General features: G+C 35.3%; 1 protein-coding gene across 1 annotated transcript in view; it reads right to left on the bottom strand.

Moving 5' to 3' along the window:
* Positions 1-17,945, bottom strand: part of LOC120624908 (myosin light chain kinase, smooth muscle-like) — a 60,033-nt gene that overhangs the window by 24,362 nt on the left and 17,726 nt on the right. The window contains exons 3-4 of the mRNA XM_039891698.1: positions 5,313-5,403; positions 2,668-2,871 (exon numbers count right to left, since the gene is read on the bottom strand). Of these exons, the coding sequence (XP_039747632.1) occupies positions 2,668-2,871; positions 5,313-5,403 (295 nt within the window). The remainder of the gene's footprint in view (positions 1-2,667; positions 2,872-5,312; positions 5,404-17,945) is intronic.

Genomic DNA, 17,945 nt, shown 5'->3' with positions numbered 1-17,945 from the left:
TTATACGTGTCTAGGATTTGTAATATTAAAAATTAAAAAAAATCTTTGGCGTCAATCACAAATGATTTTATTGGAAAGGAAACAAAATTTAAATGAGTTAAACAAAACGACGAAAGTTAGAAGACAGCAATAAAGTTTGTATCTACTTGATGGAAATAATGATGAACACAGATTAGATTAGATACCTGTTTAATAAGAATTCCTGAAGAATTCAATGCCACCAGAAAGTAAATCCATACAACTCCCAACACAAAATTCTTATTCCAAAATTAAATGACTTCAAAGCAAAGGCTACCATCGCTGTGTTTTCCAGTGCGGGGTCGCCATTCCAGTACTTTGTGGGACCCCACCATCCATTGGTTCTACGAGATATGTGCCCATTACTACTTATTTCAAGACTCGTTGGCTATGTCGGTAAATCTGGTTCTTCTACAGATCTCCCAATTTCTTATTTGATCACGCTCAGAAACAACCATAGCTGCATCGTCCGTGAAGTGACTCTTTCTTTTCCCATAGTTTCAGTTTTTTTAATATGGTTTGTCCTAAATTGATCGCATTACAATAAAAGATGACGGAAACGTTGAGCTGAATTCTTGGCTAGCTCAACAATCATCTATTAAAGTGGAATATATTTAGCACTGTATTTATTATTTTCAGGAACGAGTTAATTATTTGTCACGACTCACGCCTCGCTGGTACGTGACTAACTTCCAGCTACCGGTTTTTGGTTACGTGTTGGCCATCTTCTTGAAAGTTGCACGTAATTAGGTACATTATGTTATGAAAGGTAATGTGAAAAAAGATGGAATGTTACCAAAACAAAGTTGGAAGTTTGATTAATTGATAATTTTAAAAAGAGTAAGATTTGGTGTTCTGTTACCGTCATCGATCCAGTTAATCTATTAGAGTAAAGTTGATGAGCAGTTTATGTCAGTGCGAGTTAAGTTTGAACCCAATACCAACGTATTCTCCAGGTGGCATTGCTGCCCCGACTCCCATATAATCAAAATATGACCCAGACCGAGTATCTGCTTGTTGTCCAGGCAAAATATTTGAACAAAAGAATCTGCCCATTTTATATCAACATTATAACTAGTCAATGTTAATTTTTCTTAACCCAGAGTAACGTCACCGGATCTCCAGGGCCAGATTCCATTCGTGCCATCATTAATTTGGTTCTTTCTAAATTCTAAAATTCACCTTGAGATTGATGGCCACATGGTTTGAATTCAGCTTATTATTTTTAACAAAAAGAATAACCGTTTTCAAGGCTTTGTAAAATAAATTCGCTGAGTAAATTTCATTTTATGTTGTAGTCTCTAATTGAGTTCCTTTTAGGGGAGTGTGTTAAGGCATTTTCTAACAAGCGCCCTAATTTAGATCTCATACTGGCTTTCCGTCAAAAAATGGCCTTAAGCATGACCAGTACTCATATTTATTTTAACAGTTTTCAAGATAAAGATGTATAAAGGTCTCGAATCAGATGTAAATAATGAAAAAAGAGGCTAAAAAAATGGCTTAGTAAATAAACATTCAATAGCATGTTGAAACCATTAAAAGAGCAAAACTTTTACAATCGATTCGATGCTGTTTCTTTTCCAACTTGTACTTTCATAAGAATCTGCCGCCAAAGAGAACTAAGTGGGTTCCACTTTGTCCTGCAATCTCAGTTGCCTCGAGACATTTAAATGGTCGTTTCGAATGTTTTTAATCCTAATCTCAACGTTTCAGCGAGACGCAAGGAATAATTTTAATTGCGATTATGCCGGCTAGACATATAAACTGCACTTTGTAGTGTCAACTTTAAATCTACTGCCAAGACCACACTGCCTCCCATTCATTTCGTTATTCATTTCACATGAATGCCAAGAATTCTTTCTACAAAAATCCAATTTGAATGTTAAACTAGACGCTGCTCGTGGGTCGGAAGTTCTGATTTATCTGCGCTTTTGTTTATGCCTAGCTCTAATCCGTCCATCCGTCCGTAATCCTATTACCAAACATTTGGAAAGACTGCGTTAATACCACATCATTGCTCATTGATTGCTCGACAAATGAAATTATTGAAAGAATAACTTCACCATTATCTTCAAACCTACCGATTGTTGTCCACAGCTGAATATCTTTTGTTGGGAGTTACAAAGCCCATGGTTCTAGTTCTGACCCCTTTTGTTTCCAGAAATAAAATAATTCGTTATCCTCGAATAAATAAATAATAATCAGAGTGGACCCCGTATGTTAGTACTCGTAGTATTGAATGGTAGTGACCATGTGCTGGAAAGGTCTCACCTTGCTTCATCTCTGCATTGAAAATAGTGTACCTATGCATCGAAATCACTATATGTTGTGAATATTCCTCTTGTAATGTACAACCATCACGCATAACCTAGCTAAAGCAATCTACTGCTGGAATAAATGACTCTCCCAACGAGACGGTTTGCTCATTGTCACCACATTGAGGAGGTCTCAGTAGATGGCAGTATTAGCACAGAAGAATCTGTTGCCCGTTCTTCGTTTTATCCCTTAACCGCCTTATACGCCACTCGCGGAAAGTATAGGGTTGGTGACAACTGTATTTTGATCTGCCATCAGCACAAGGAAAGTGTGACTTATATCAAGCAGTGGATTGTTATAGGCTATTCAAGATAAAGCAAATCGGATACTCACAGTTCCAGCACGACGCACATGTATTTCCCCCAGTCGTAAGCGTCATACAGCTGTATAAGCCTGGGATGTCGCAGCCGCCTCATCACGTCGACCTCGCGTTCCACATTGCGCCTCTCGTCCCTTCGGTTCACGGAGACCAGCTTTGCTGCTAGCTCCAGGCCGGTTGACTTCTCACGGCAGAGGTACACTGTACCAAACTTGCCCCTGATGAAGAGTACTTTGTTTACTAGCTGTTTCTCGCACAATTTTTGTTTTCGCATGCTGTATAGTTATGTCTGGCCATTATCTCGTCTATATCTATAGAATAAATACGAGTTACCGATTGAGATAATTATCTCGTGGCTCGTATGCTAGCCCCACTAGGGCCGCTATAGGATAAATTTAATTCCATTGCTGTCCCTTCTCGTCCTATCCTTTTATTCTTATAGGAAAATCGAAAATTCGTACAGAAATTTTTAAATACCCAAGCTGACGGAGTCTTGAGGAACCGCTTCTTATTTTCCCAAATATAGTTTCCTACCTAAAGCTCCTTTAAAATAGCGCAGCCATAATCGGTATAGTTTTTACGTGGTTTTTTAGATTTATAGGATTGCAAAAGATTCCTTGACGGAGTTTTCCTCTACCTGCCAGTGAACGTCCCATCACACTTGATTCACGTATTTAGAAAATAATATTGTATGCTATGAAATAAAAAAAAAGAAAATTGGAATAATAATTCCAATTTTCTTTTTTTTTATTTCACTACAAGTTAACCCTTGACTTTAATCTCACCCGATGGTAAGGCATAATGTTATCTAAAATGGTAACGGGCTAATTTGTTAGCGGTATGGCAGTTAAAACTAAACCGTTATCTATTGGTGCACGTCGTCACCGGCAGGGTGGTAAGGGTAGCTACGGCCAAAAGCGCCGTAGCGCTATTCTTGTGGTGGGAGCACCAGACAAGAATAGCACTAAAGACCAGAGGACATTCAGAAATTATAAATTAAAATCCTCTGACGGGGATCGATTCCGGCACCTCTCACATAATTTAGAGATAGCGCTCACCGCTGCGCTGGGGAGGTCTTAAACTTATAAATAGAGGGGAGCAAAATCGGATATACAGACAAAAATTTAATTAAATCCTGTAATCATCTAGAAGTAAATACCTACCTGTTATCTATATTAACATTATAATGATTATTCAATAATTTGCATATATTTAAGTCTGTTTCATGATTGAATTCAGATAACTAACTATTCCGTTACGATAACCCGTCTAATAAGCAAGGTCACATTGTAAAAACATATGACCCATACTTAACGCGGGTGAAAGAGGTCACAACTTGTGTATCGATAAGGTTCCGATAAGAAAGTAAAGGTACGTACTGCGATTATTGGCTCTGATTACATAAACAAAGTCTCGAACACATTCCTTAGCCTTGAGGGTGTCTGGATAGCGATAAGCCTTTTATGAACTATGTCTATATTGGCCTTGTTTTTAAACGTCGTGCAACGTCCGCTTAGTTATGCAGTGTTTTTTTGATGGTCTAACATCTGAAAGCTCCAGTCAGTTGAAGTGGGGTAAACACTGTAAAACTAATGCGACGTTACACAATATTGATTAAGAGGGATAGGGCCGTATTATTAATGTGGTATAACGTCGGAATATTTACCTATATATGCATTGTTTTCACAAGCTAACATTAGAATATTGCTCACACTTGAAGTGTGACAAGACACTGCGTAACTAAAGGTAAAAAATCAACCGCTTAGCACCTACTATCCTACCCCAGCTTCGATGACCTCCCTAGCGCAGCGGTGAGCGGTGGGAGGTCCAAGGTTCGGTCTGGTGGGAGGCTTCGGCCGTTTCTAGTTACCACTACCGGCAAAGACGTGCCTCTAAGCGATTTATTGTTTCGATGTCATGTAGTGTAGAAACCCGTTAGGGGGTTTAATATAACAGCCATACCCTTATCAGGTTAAACCGTTACTATCTTAGACTGCATCATCACTTACCAGTAGGTGAGATTGCAGTGAAGCGCTAGCTTGTAGTGGTAAATAAATAAATATACTATAAATATACTACGACAATACACACACCGCCATCTAGTCCCAAAGTAGGCGTAGCTTGTGTTATGGATACTAAGATAATATACATAAATACTTAGAATATACATATAAACACCCAGACACTGAAAAACATTCATGTTCTTCACACAGACATTTTCCAGTTGTGGGAATCGAACCCACGGCCTTGGACTCAGAAAGCAGGGTCGCTGGCCACTGAGCCAATCGGCCGTCAAAAAATAAAAAATAAATTGTAGGAAGAGTCAGTGAATCGGGCAGCTGGACAATTTGATACGCGATCACGATATGGTATAGTCACAACAACTGACTTAGACTGACTGACTTGACGTTTTCAAAAGTGCATATAAACTGGGCCTAGTTGAAATAAATTAATTTTGAATTTTTATATACCTATTATCAAAGGCTTTCACGCAGCTTTATACGATGATCCGATCGGGCAAATGATATATCTAAACCCGGCTTTATAGATTGGAATGCTTTAGTGAGTGCTACAGACTTGTAGATAATAAGAGTAACAATAAATAAGTATTTCAAAGCAACGTTGTGAGTGTATTGTAGTAATACAATAGGTGACTCACCGGCCGATCTCCGATAGCATATCGTAGAAGTCGTTAACATCTGTATTTCTTTTGATTGTGACATCTCGGTATGAAAAAGGCGGCTCGATCTCTGCAACAAAAAAGTGAATTTTGATTAGTTGTAAGCACAATACAAGATTTGCTCGTTCGCAATCGATGAGTCGTTTTCGAGTATTAAACTCTGAACTGTAAAAGTAAAATGTATTTATTGCTATTTGTTTTAGAGTCGCAAATCCTGCACTTCTGATTTTTGTTTTACAAACGTTTCTCGATCGCAATTGAAGAGTCGTTTTCGCATATAAAACTGTTTCGTCAAAGTAAAATAGGCCTAATCACACTTGATTTAGAGTCGCAAAAGCCCGAGCTAAAAAATTGTAGTGCAAATTGATACTGTAGCACCTTGCAAATAAGATCCATTTTACTCCGATGTTCAAGTATTACCATACTCGAAAATGACGCCTCGATTGCGAGCTAGCAAATTTTGTACTAGGGCTAGGCTACCTATCCAACGTGAGTAACATAAAATTACGCTGGGAGCCAAATATGTCTCGGTACTGTTTTGGTCAACATGGCGAGACTGATCCAAAAAAAAAAATCGAGTACGTAAAAAAATCACGATATTGCTACGTCCAGAAACAGGGTTTTGGCCTTAAAAATTATCATGTAAAATATTTACTTTTCGTTTGAAATGTCTTTGCTTGCTCTATAAGACAATTTAAGTCAAAAAAGAGGCAGGTCTTAACACTCTAATCCTTACTATCCTTACCAATAATACAAATGCCAAAGCGTGTTTGTCCTTCACGCCCTAAATAACCAACCAATCAGCTTGATCCTTGGTTTTAAGTAAGATAAAAGGACGAAGAGTAACATACGCTTCTTTTTATCACAGATAAACAAACAGTTCCCTACATGTTTGTAAAAAACCTTAACAAACGCAGACAACGGACGCGGTTGAAATCCTAGTATTTAAATAATCTTCGAAATGGTTTATCAAAGAATAATTTTGATACAGTAATAGGTTTGGGAGATATTTTGTAACTACAAATAATCCTGTGTTTATAAAGTGCTATGTAATCAAATGTCTCGTTGAACTGTTGGTCTGCATACTCAACTACGGATTACCGGGTCACGGGTTACGTGCCTAGGCCATTCCAATAACTGTTTTGCATTTTTCTGCAGTTCACATATAAAAGAAAACCCCATATTCATATCTCACAACGAGACAACTTCTTCAATCTTCCCTTGACACGTCTGTCTATACTCCTCTGTACCTATCTTTTCCCGCCATTTTATATGACTTTCGTTTTTTATCTGGGTTCGTGTCATTTTGAATTACTACTCCAACTTAAACCGAACACAGATTATGCATAGTTTTGACCAGTGTGAACGAAGATACCTTTTTATCTTTAACCAAATGTACATATAAAGGCTGATTTTCTAACACATTATATGAGTTCATAGGTATACTAAACACGTTTGTCCTTTTCAAATAACTCAAGGAAGTGTAATGCATTTCGTGTAAACGTAACGTAAACGAAACAGAACCAAAACGTATACCGATTTGGAAAGTTTTACTTTAATAAAACAAAGATTCTTATTTCATTTCCTTTTAAAAACGGAAATGCGATAGTTCCTGTTACTGATAGCGCGAACGCTAAATAACCGAAACCATCGTGCGAGACGAAGATGAAAGTCACAGAATCGCAGATAGTCGAACTTCCGCCACACTTTTATTCTCAACGCAATTGACATTTTAAAAGTTAATTAAGTTGCTGAAACATTGGTTTGATAAAAGCAAGACAGGTAGGAAGTTATAAATCATAATTCTATATTTTTTTTTGTCCACGGATGTATGTTCTATACAGAAACCGTCCTTAATTCCGTACTTCAATATTATATATTCCGTGCTTCAATATTAGTACACGGTTTCCGTATGTTCTTAAATTCTTCTTCAGAATGGTTTCTTGATCAAACGTCAATTCACTTAATATAGTTTTGCGTTTGAAATCAATTATTTTACCTTTAATATTCTAAACGTTCACCATAAAATGGGAAAATGGAAAAAAATTGTGAGCCAGCAGCATTCCGCGGATATGAAGTGACACGTGGGCGTTTTCTCTGTTTTTGGCCACAATGCACTGCATGCAATAATGGCTGAATGAGGATTTTGTATGTTCTTATCGTGTATTTATATTTAATCTCATTTTTCTGTCTGACATAAGAATTTTCATACTTCCTTGTCAGTCTGGAAGCTATATTTTGCATGATCAATGACGTAACACTGGGTTTGATTCCCTCTCGGGTCAGAATAAAATAGTAAGATACCCTTAGAATTTTATTTGAGTTAGGAAACTGCAGTGGTCTATTAAACTAACATTTGATAATATCTTTAAAGTTACAACCGGCATAATAATGTGGAGGGTATAAACTCTACAACGTGTAAATGAAAACCTAAATAATACTTCATCTGTGAAGTTCTTTAGAGGTACATTATTTGCTGTCTCTGAGACATCTGTAAAACCGAAAACCTAATAAATTTTGACTAAATCACGGCCATAATTTTTACTGAAATAAATCAGATACAGCCCTAACGTCACATGCATAATTAAAATCATATGACACCTGACACTTTATAAGGTACGCGTCGCGTAGAGAAGGTACTATGCGCGTGTCAATCTTTTATCTTCAATAGGGTTGTCATAAGTAAACACTCCCTGTGTGATTACACACAAGCAGGGGACAGCAAATAAATCCAAATAGTGAATTTTTATTGCAATCGCCAATTCGGATTTCTTTCAAATGGTTGAGTTTTTTAGGTGTCACAAAGTGCACCGGGTCATTTAGTGTTACATTATAAAATTAACTTAATAACAATATTACAAATAATATATTATGTAGTTCAAATTTTCAGTTAGGGCATTGGTATCCTAAAGAAGCGAACTCTGTATCTTGGGGTTTCATATCATCGTTTCTGAAACAAACACTCTCCAGTCTACAGACTCCAAAAAACTAGATGATCAGGTTTTAGAAAGTGGTATCCACTTACACCGTGGTTGACAACCACGTGATCGTTTGGCAAACGTCCAATAGTTTGTGAAGCTTGGGTGCAATGAGCCGCAAGTTCGACAGTCGGCAGTTGTTTAGTCTGGTGCAACGGCGCGCGCGTAGACATATATCTCAAGATACGGCACTCCGAACATACTTCCATTCTAAAGAATCCACAAAACTAGATCATCGGCTTAAAAAACTATTTTTCTTTATCACCGTGATCTGTAAACGATAAAAACTATGAAAAAAACTTTGTAAAACTTGAATGGTAAAAGTTTTGTAATTGGCAGTTGCAAAGTTATAGATAATATATACATAGTAGGTCGGGATACGAACCTCCAAACATATGTCCGACCAGTAGAGAAAACTAGTGCCATCTTTTAGAAATGCTCGTAATTACGTTTAAATATAGCACATTATTGTAGGGCTCAAAAAATATATAACTAAATAAAACATGCGCTATGCGTGTTTTGGCCTTAGGCGTGGCTAGCACTAGTTGCACCCAACTTAACTTATTTTGATACATTTGTAAGGTGGTCAATTTCATGTGCTATGAGACCGGTCCTTTATATATGTCAATTAGCAACCGAGGCGCCTGGCGCCTGCAAAACCATAACGTGTCCTTGGATATGACAGGCTTTGAACTATATGATTGGCAAATTTACTATGAGATTGTTTATCCATTTTTTCCCGTCACATCATAAAATGGGACGAAGTATTTCGTAGCACAAAGAGTTTTGAATGTTCAAATGCTGTAAAGGAGTTAAATATTTTTAACAGAAATTTCGCTCGTTAAAATTATGTATTAAGAACGAAGTCCTTTATTATATAGTTTAGATTTTGCATATATTTAAGATCTATCTTATACTCCTATCTGCTTTGACAAAGAGGGCTAGTGCCCTGCACGAGGATTTTGAGTAGGTTTGGGACAGCATCAACCGGATTAGTTAGTTAAAACTAAAATCCGCGGCCTTTGTGGTACTTTTATCTCTTTCGGACAAAATACATGCGATTTTTTATTTAATGGCACATCTTACACATTTACACAATCTAAAGGCAATCATATTTTCTAAGTAGTATATTAAGGTCTGCTCATATAATAATTTTTAACCCGGTTTCTCTAACCATGGATCACCAGTCGTCTCTTCGTCGAAAGATCACTGGTCGTAATTAATTGATTGCCACGCATTATCATACGTCTGTTACAGATCGGTGTCACGGCGGCCTCTTAAATGTTAAGTCGAATGTAATTCGGGATCCATGATACATACGATTTAAATATGCATGCGTTCAATTGTATGAAAATAGACGTTATTGTCTCTGAACAAAAATTTATGAATCATATCACACCGAAGATATAATATTAAGGAAGTGTAGGTGCATTTAAATGGCAACATTTTAAACGATCACCATATTTATTCAATTGAGACTAAAATAGGTTCAATCAATCAATAGCCCATAACGGTCCACTGGAGGACGGCTAGCAAGAAGTACCTTTAGGGAGAAAAAATAATAATATACCCGATTATATCCCCTGACAAGGGATAAAATTTACGTATCCACCTGCTAAAGTACGACAACCGGTAATAGGCGAAGTTTACCCCATTTAATATACACGTATATTATAATATCTGAATATTAATTCCACGCGTGCGTCAATGCTCGGAGAGTTGATGAAACGGTGGGAGAAGATAACATTTTGCTCTTTCCCCTTGTTTTGGACAGTTTGAAAATAAACACCACGCTGGGCAGCAGTGGCGTGCATAGAGGGTATGCACAGGGTATGCAGATGATATAAAATGAAGAAAATCTCCAGCACGAGTTATAAAAAACTCAAGGATAGGCATTGTAAGAGTTATAAAAGGCCCTTTAGTTATTTATAACTCGTACTGAAGATTTTCTTCAATTCTGAAGATTTCTGTGCATACATGCCCGTATGATCTATTTGTTGAAGATCTATTTGTTGTGGAGTGTAAGGATTTAAGAGTAATTTATGAGATTTTTTCTCAATTTTTTTTTTATCTTACGTAATTTTTTTTAAATGAAACCTATACTTAGTTATTTCTAATACCTCCAAGAATATGTATAAAAAGTTTCATGAAGATCGGTTCAGTAGTTTTCACGTGAACAAACAAACTTATATTCACATTTATAATATTAGTAGGGATGGTGTATTGTAACTTCGATTAAGAAGTAACTGTTTAATTACACAAGTGGCTTTTACATTTTCTTACGAATACGTACCTAATACAAATAAAAAATTATTCAAACCGAAGGTCGATCGTTTTAATTGCACTGTTTATCAGAAAATTCGCCTCGCTGCGTTATAAAATTATATTAATATTATACTTATACGGTTACGATTATTATATACATTCATTATTACCAAAAAAACAGTGATTTTTTTCTTCATAGTATTGGTTGAGGACGGCAGAAATAAGCATTTATCACAAAAAAGCTGAACTACTAAATACTAAAATATTCTGGTATAATTATTCAAGAAATATTTTGGTTTGATGCTAGACAACTTGTCTTATTAAGTATACAAAAAAAAGGGAGATTTTCCTGATTGTTTCTATCATTTTTAAAAGATAAAACAAAATTCTCATAATGAGACGAGTTAGGAGTAATAGATTTTACAATGGTTCTATTTTCTGGCAATGGGTCGCCAATAGCAACCTGGCACTACGAGTACAACCCCATCGGTTGTTGGCTCCGAAATATGTACCATAAGCTGAGATATGAGATTTCTCCCTACATTATTCTGAATTACGTAAATCCCGTCTGTTAATAAACTGACATAATAAGTGTATCTAATTAAAGTTTTCTCGAAACGTAATCCAGATTGCTCCAGAGAATTATCTAATGCACCAAATTCACACGCGCGACGGCAGAAAGATCGCCATAATGTCTAAAAATATGTTTAATATTGTATAAGTTGTGCTTTACGTGACCATGCGATCTGATAATTGTGGAATTTCTATTTATAATTGTGAATGTATGAAAACTCGGATTACAAGGTGCCGGAATGGCGGTGAATGTCATCTTTACATTTTCTTGTAAGATATAGGTATATATATTTTATTATATATAAAATTATACTTATTTCTCTTATAATTCTTACTTTAATTTCATCCTTTTTACCTGTTAAGTTGGCCCGCTCAGGTTGGCTTAATAAGATCACTTTACGATATGAGAGTCGAGTTAAGACCGCATTTGCCTCACCGCCTCACCCTGTCAAACGCCACCAACGCTAGCTAATAATTCATAGCTAATAATCTTCAACATCAGCCTACTAAATTTAAAGGACTCTTCTCCTATAGAATGGGGCATATAGACCTCCACTACCACAATAATTTTTTTGCCGCTGCTACTAACTGTTCCTACGGGTGGCTTTAAATTGTTTTTACAAACGCTAACGAAGTCACGGGAAACAGCTAGTATGTAATAAGCGTGAAGACACCTTTAGAGACCGGAATAGTGTTAGCAGATCAAAAAGCTTTGCGCTCGTCACAAATTCGCTGTCATTTGAAAACAATCGATCACCTATTTTAGTAATTTAATAAATAGTGTGGTCACCCGATTTGTCTGTCTTGCCGTACGGATCTTAATATTCCCGCATTTTGTTAACAGGTTTATATATGTAAACGTGTTGACTGTTTTATTAAATGTTCATGTAAAATTATTCTTGGAACAAAATTTTACATAATAAATGGTTATTACATAATTATTATATTTAAATAGCGTATATTTTGGTATACCACCTCTAGTTACCTTGTTTATAAATAACTGAACAATTTATTAATGTTCATTATTATTTTTTAGTTCATAATCATCCTTCTATAGGGCCTGGGTCTCCTCTCAGAATTAGAAGGGTTTAGGCCGTAGGCTAGCACGCTGGCCAAGTCTGGATTTTTAAGTTATCATTATAAAAAATCATTATGCAAAGGGATGTATCGACAAACAAATCAAACAACTTATATGACTACCCTATAGACAATGGTGCAAGGAGCAACAAGCGTCAAGTACGTGCTGAACCACCACGCTATGAATTGAAACTCGGTTGTTTTGTAATCCGCAAATGCTGTGAAATGCGTCACCTGTGATCTATTCGCTTAAGATGAATGGCTGTACACCACACACACACAAATACGCAACACATACATAATGATAGCACGTAGCGATGGCGGATGTGACGCCCTGTCATTAGGGAAATAAATGATTCTTTAACTGTAGCCGCGTTGGACGTACTCCAAAATGCATTATTTGAATCTGAAACCCATCGGCTAACAAAACTGAATTGTTTCTTCATTGACGTAATTTTGCCACACTATTGTAAAGATTGTTCCCATTGTTATTTGTTAGTTACCATGTCCAACCTGGTTATCAGGGACTCCACGAGATTCACTCCACGAGATAGGGTTCGGTCTATACATAAACTTTATATTGTTACCCCTTGAAAAGACTTCAAGAGTCTAAAATACGCGTTACTACCTGGCCCCGATTAATTGCACCACCTGTTCAGCAAGCTATTAAAATTCCACCAGGGTTCCCTAGCCGTACCAGACGACATCAAAGAGATATTTCTCTGAATCGTTAGATGAGAACAACATAGAGGCAACTTACAATTACCTTTGGAAAGTGAATGAAATTGAAAACACCGAAAGTCTGTATAATGAAGTCATTTCAATGAAGAAACAATTGTATTTCAGGAATATTAATTTTTGAAAAAACAATTTTTAAATAGATTTGAAGTATCTATATAAATACGTACTACGTGCTCATGAAATGAAATGAGGAAAAGGAAAACAGAAAGTACTTTTTTGTACTTCCTCCGGAAAGATGGGTAGAAAAACTAAAACATACGTAGAAGGTGGGTACAAGCTTAGAGATCACATGTGCAACTTTTAAATTTGCAAAAGTGAAGGTAAAACTAGAGCTCCAGTTTACATGATTTGATATAATAATGTTTCTTTTAATACTCAGCAAATAACGGTAAAAACGATAGTCAATTAGGAAATAAATTCCATATTTATAGAGACTGTAATATTTTACCAAAAGCACCATAACTGGAGAGTTATTAATTGTGAAGGTTATTTTGATATTGTAAGTTTACATTGTATTAGCTGAAGCGCGTTTGTTTTTGTTTTTTAAGCAGCCCGTAGCCAGATTTTATTTAGGAGATGTGTGGCATAAAATTAAGGTGTAGTTATACAGATATTTTTAAGTTGTGAAGTTTTTAAAATGAACTTTTTCATTTAAGTGTATTTCCAAATAACTGTTTATTGTTATTTGGGTGTAGTCATAAATAGTTTTTAAATATCGGTAACTTGTAAATTAAATGTCCAATTTAAATTAATTGAAGTGTATTTTACTGATATATTATAAATGCCCTTGATGGTAACTATTTATTTAAATGACTTTAAAGGCAAAATTTAGCTTCTTTCCTAGGATTTCCTATTTTTTTTCAATAAATTATAGCCTACGTTACCTCGTAATAGTTTAGCTTTAATTTGACGAAGTAATGTTTAGAATCGCTCCAGTACCAACATTCGTAGCCTATAGGGTAGGCTATAAACAAACAAAAAAAAATATTTCCTCGTTACAATATATTAGTTCTAATAGATTAACAACTGTACGCGATAACCAGCCGTTGTATTTAGTAGTGTCAAATTTGACGTCACATACAGCGCTGCTTCGATCTATAAGTATATAAACACTTAAAACTACTTAAAGGACAATATCTATCATTCACTGACTGACTTATCATCGCAGGGACTTTTGGGCATCCTGATACAGACATAAAAAGTTCCTTGCGGCAATGACCTGTCTATCACCATTTACGCGGTACCACATGCTAAACAAGGCCTATTTATTATTGATGAATGAGGATAAAAAAATAAGGTAAGCTCGAGGGAAGTTGCAAGCAATAGAAGGCTTACATGATACATTTATTTTTTAGCGATTATAGCCTAGTGGTTAGGGCTTCGGCGGACCGAGTTCGATTCCCGGTTCGCACCTCGTAACTTTTCAAGGTTATGTGTGTTTTTAATTTAAGTAATTAAAATAACACTTGTTTTAACGGTGAAGTCAATCGTGAGGAAACTTGCATGCCAGAGAGAGTCCTCCATAATGTTCTCAAAGGAGTGTGAAGATTAGCAATCCGCACTTGGCCAGCGTGGTAAACTACGGCCTAAACCCTGCTCATTCTGAGAGCATACCCGTACCCTGTACTAGGCCGGAAATGGGTTTATATTGGTGATCATAACATTATGACCCAATATGTATCTCCCAAATAGTATCTTGTCACAGATTCAACATAACATTTGGAATAAGGCATGCCCTATATTCACCTGCCTATCTAATCGATTTTATCTCACTTGACCAATTTTCTCTTTCATAATATTACGTAAATACTAGATCCCCAAGTGATTCAGTAATGGCATACAATTCGTCATCGGTTTTTCTAACATAATTGTTTTAAACATTACCTATATTAAGCTATCTTTTACTGTTAATTCGTAATCACAGGTTTCGTTTGTGTTATAAGTAGGTAGGTACTTATAGATAGGGAAAGAATACATACTATATAATAATAAATAATAAATCGTTGAAATTAATTTCAGGTATTGATTATAGGTATGAATTATATAGGTAGATACGTATTGATTTTCAAAAACACCTTTTATTTTTATTTTTATTTTACTTGTAGTTGTAATGTAGATTTTTATATAATTTATTTATTATCTGCACTATGCTTTAATATCGAAGACTAGAAAGAAGAGTATGGAAGTTTGAAATATTTTTTTCGATTACAAAATGCGTTAAAACTTACTCACCGAAAAACATCGAGATTTTGCCAATTTAAAGATTTTACCTTGCATTGAGAAAATTGCTTTTTCATTTTATTTTGTTAAAGAATATTTAGTGCAAATGAATAATTTGAATTAGGGTTTGAATATCATAAGTAGGTATAATAAGGCATTGATATAGTATCGACGGCCGACTGGCGCAGTGGGCAGCGACCCTGCTTTCTGAGTCCAAGGCCGTGGGTTCGATTCCCACAACTGGAAAATGTTTGTGTGATGAGCATTAAGTGTTTTTCAGTGTCTGGGTGTTTATATGTATTTTCTAAGTATTTATGTATATATAATTCATAAAAATATTCATCAGTCATCTTAGTACCCATAACACAAGCTACGCTTACTTTGGGGCTAGGTGGCGATGTGTGTATTGTCGTAGTATATTTATTTATTTATTTATTGTTTATTTATATTTGTAATCTAAATAAGTCTCAGATGAAAGCATCTGAGACTTATTTAGATTACAAATATACAAATATATATAGCTACTTTACTATACCTAGTCCTTTATTTGAGAATTAAGTTAATTTGATATTTTGTTAAATTGCATAAATGTATTTTTTTTAACTTCCTGTCTTATATTATGTCTGGGATGCCCAGACAAACATTACAGTCTGATTTGAGATCGCTCTTTTTATTTTCTTCTCCGACAGTTGCTAAGCTGCGGCCACCTGTTATCCTTATACAAATATGCGATGAGTAGAGTATTGTCGCTATAAAATTATGCGTTTTGTATTTTGTATGAGGATAAGTAGTTGGCAACCCGTGGAAAAGTTTATGAATCCGGCAGCAAAACCACATTACAAACATCCAACGCTATACGATTTCGAGTGTTTTTGACAAGTCGGTTGTAGTTTAATCATTTGACACGCTACGCGTGGCGGGTTATAGGTACGCAGGGACTTTAAATTCTTTTTTAGGACAGACAAATGATCGGTCACAAATAAGAACCACTTGTCATTTCCAATAAGAACGACCGTCGTCGGCGACGAGACAACTCGAACCGTTCAACTGACTGGTAAAAATAAAGACAAATTCCGATCTTCTGCCAAAAATCGGATGTTTTTGTTTATTTTATTAGAGCCAATTACTTTCAACATGCGTCCACACGCTCCATTTTTGACTTACGGACGAGAATACGCAAAAGAGTAAAGTTTTTTTTCGAATGATATGTGTTTTGTTTTGCTACGAGAGTCGTAAAAATATTTTACACAAACGAAGTGTAGAATTTCTCAAGAATCTCTTCTGATAGCGGAAAATATTAATTGAATTATAGCGTTTCATTTCTTTTATCACTCAGGCGGTAACTCAGTTAAGTAATTAAATATTATAAAGAAATAGCAGTTACCCGTGACTTTATCCGCGTAAAGCTTCTGATAAGTTTCTTCCTGTATTCTACACATATATCCCACCCACCGCATGAAGTCACCGGCCTGCGCAATAACTTCATTTGTTTAGCTGATAATTTAAAAATAAATAAATTTGGAATTTGGTTTTTTCTGAGTTAAGCGCATTCTAACCAATAAACTTTCATCTCATAATCAACCCCTCCGGGGGTGAAGTTTTTATAAGTCATGAAACATATATTTTTTCGTTTTAATTGTCACCGTATTACTAATACCAATTTTCATCAATACAACTTGAAAATTGATGGATTGTCATACAAACTTTAAAAGAGATTAAAAAAAAAAAATCCCATACTTAGTAGTATTGGGCTTCCCTTTGGGGGATAAATTTTCAAAAGTAATATAGCTTAAAGGCTTTTTACCAAGAATTTGGCTAGTTATCGAGTCCTAAAAAAATTTTTCAAACCTGACTGGTTGTTTTAAAACTAACTAATAATTATTAGTTTATTGTTGAATTCTAAAAACAAATTATATGGAAAGAAGAAAAAAGGCAAGTATACTTTATTGCACACCAAGAAATACATACAAAAACAATATAAAACGCCCACACTACATACATAAGATGTACAATTGGAAAGGAAAATTTCATAGAAATAATAAAAATAATAACTAAAACAAGTGACTAAGTAGGTCAATGTCAAACGTATAAAGTTGATAAAACCCAATTAATCGCACAGTCAAGTAATGCAGAAGATTAATTTGTGATAAACAAAAATTGTTTATTTATTTCTTCATTATTTATGTATTGTTTGTAATAACAAACACATAAACATGAAGTATACAAATGAGATTGTTTAGGTAAGTATCTTGCGAATTGAGCAAACGTGGATAAGAACTTTCTAAATGTTAGAATAATCATTACTGATACGAACTTTATAGAAGTTCTTAACCATGTTTTTAATGATTGCTCCTTAATTTTAATCAATAGTGAAAATATATTGGCGTCATTCGAGGCTTTTACTAAAACCTAGCAATTCATCAGTTTTTCTCTGAACAACATGCATTTGTATACTTATTTTTTTAATTGTAAACATTGTCACGTATGTTTCATTTCATTAAAATATTGGTAATCAAATCGACAAGAAAAAATACTTTTAATAGGTACGTTGTGCAAGATTAAATCCATTTTCGTTGGTAGTGTAATGAACGAAATGGCTGTCAAATTTCTGAAATTACCGGTTGAAAGCATTTTGAGCCAGATTGCCGATAACAACAATGGCTAATATCAAACAAGTGTATCGCTAGAAGCACCATGCCAACCACATAAAATTAGCTCTGTTGTTGATCTTAACAGCTGTGGAATCCGTCAATAACAG

This window comes from Pararge aegeria, chromosome 7, assembly GCF_905163445.1.
Source record: "Pararge aegeria chromosome 7, ilParAegt1.1, whole genome shotgun sequence".
NCBI lineage: Eukaryota > Metazoa > Arthropoda > Insecta > Lepidoptera > Nymphalidae > Pararge > Pararge aegeria.
This window is presented reverse-complemented; position numbering and strand designations above follow the sequence as displayed.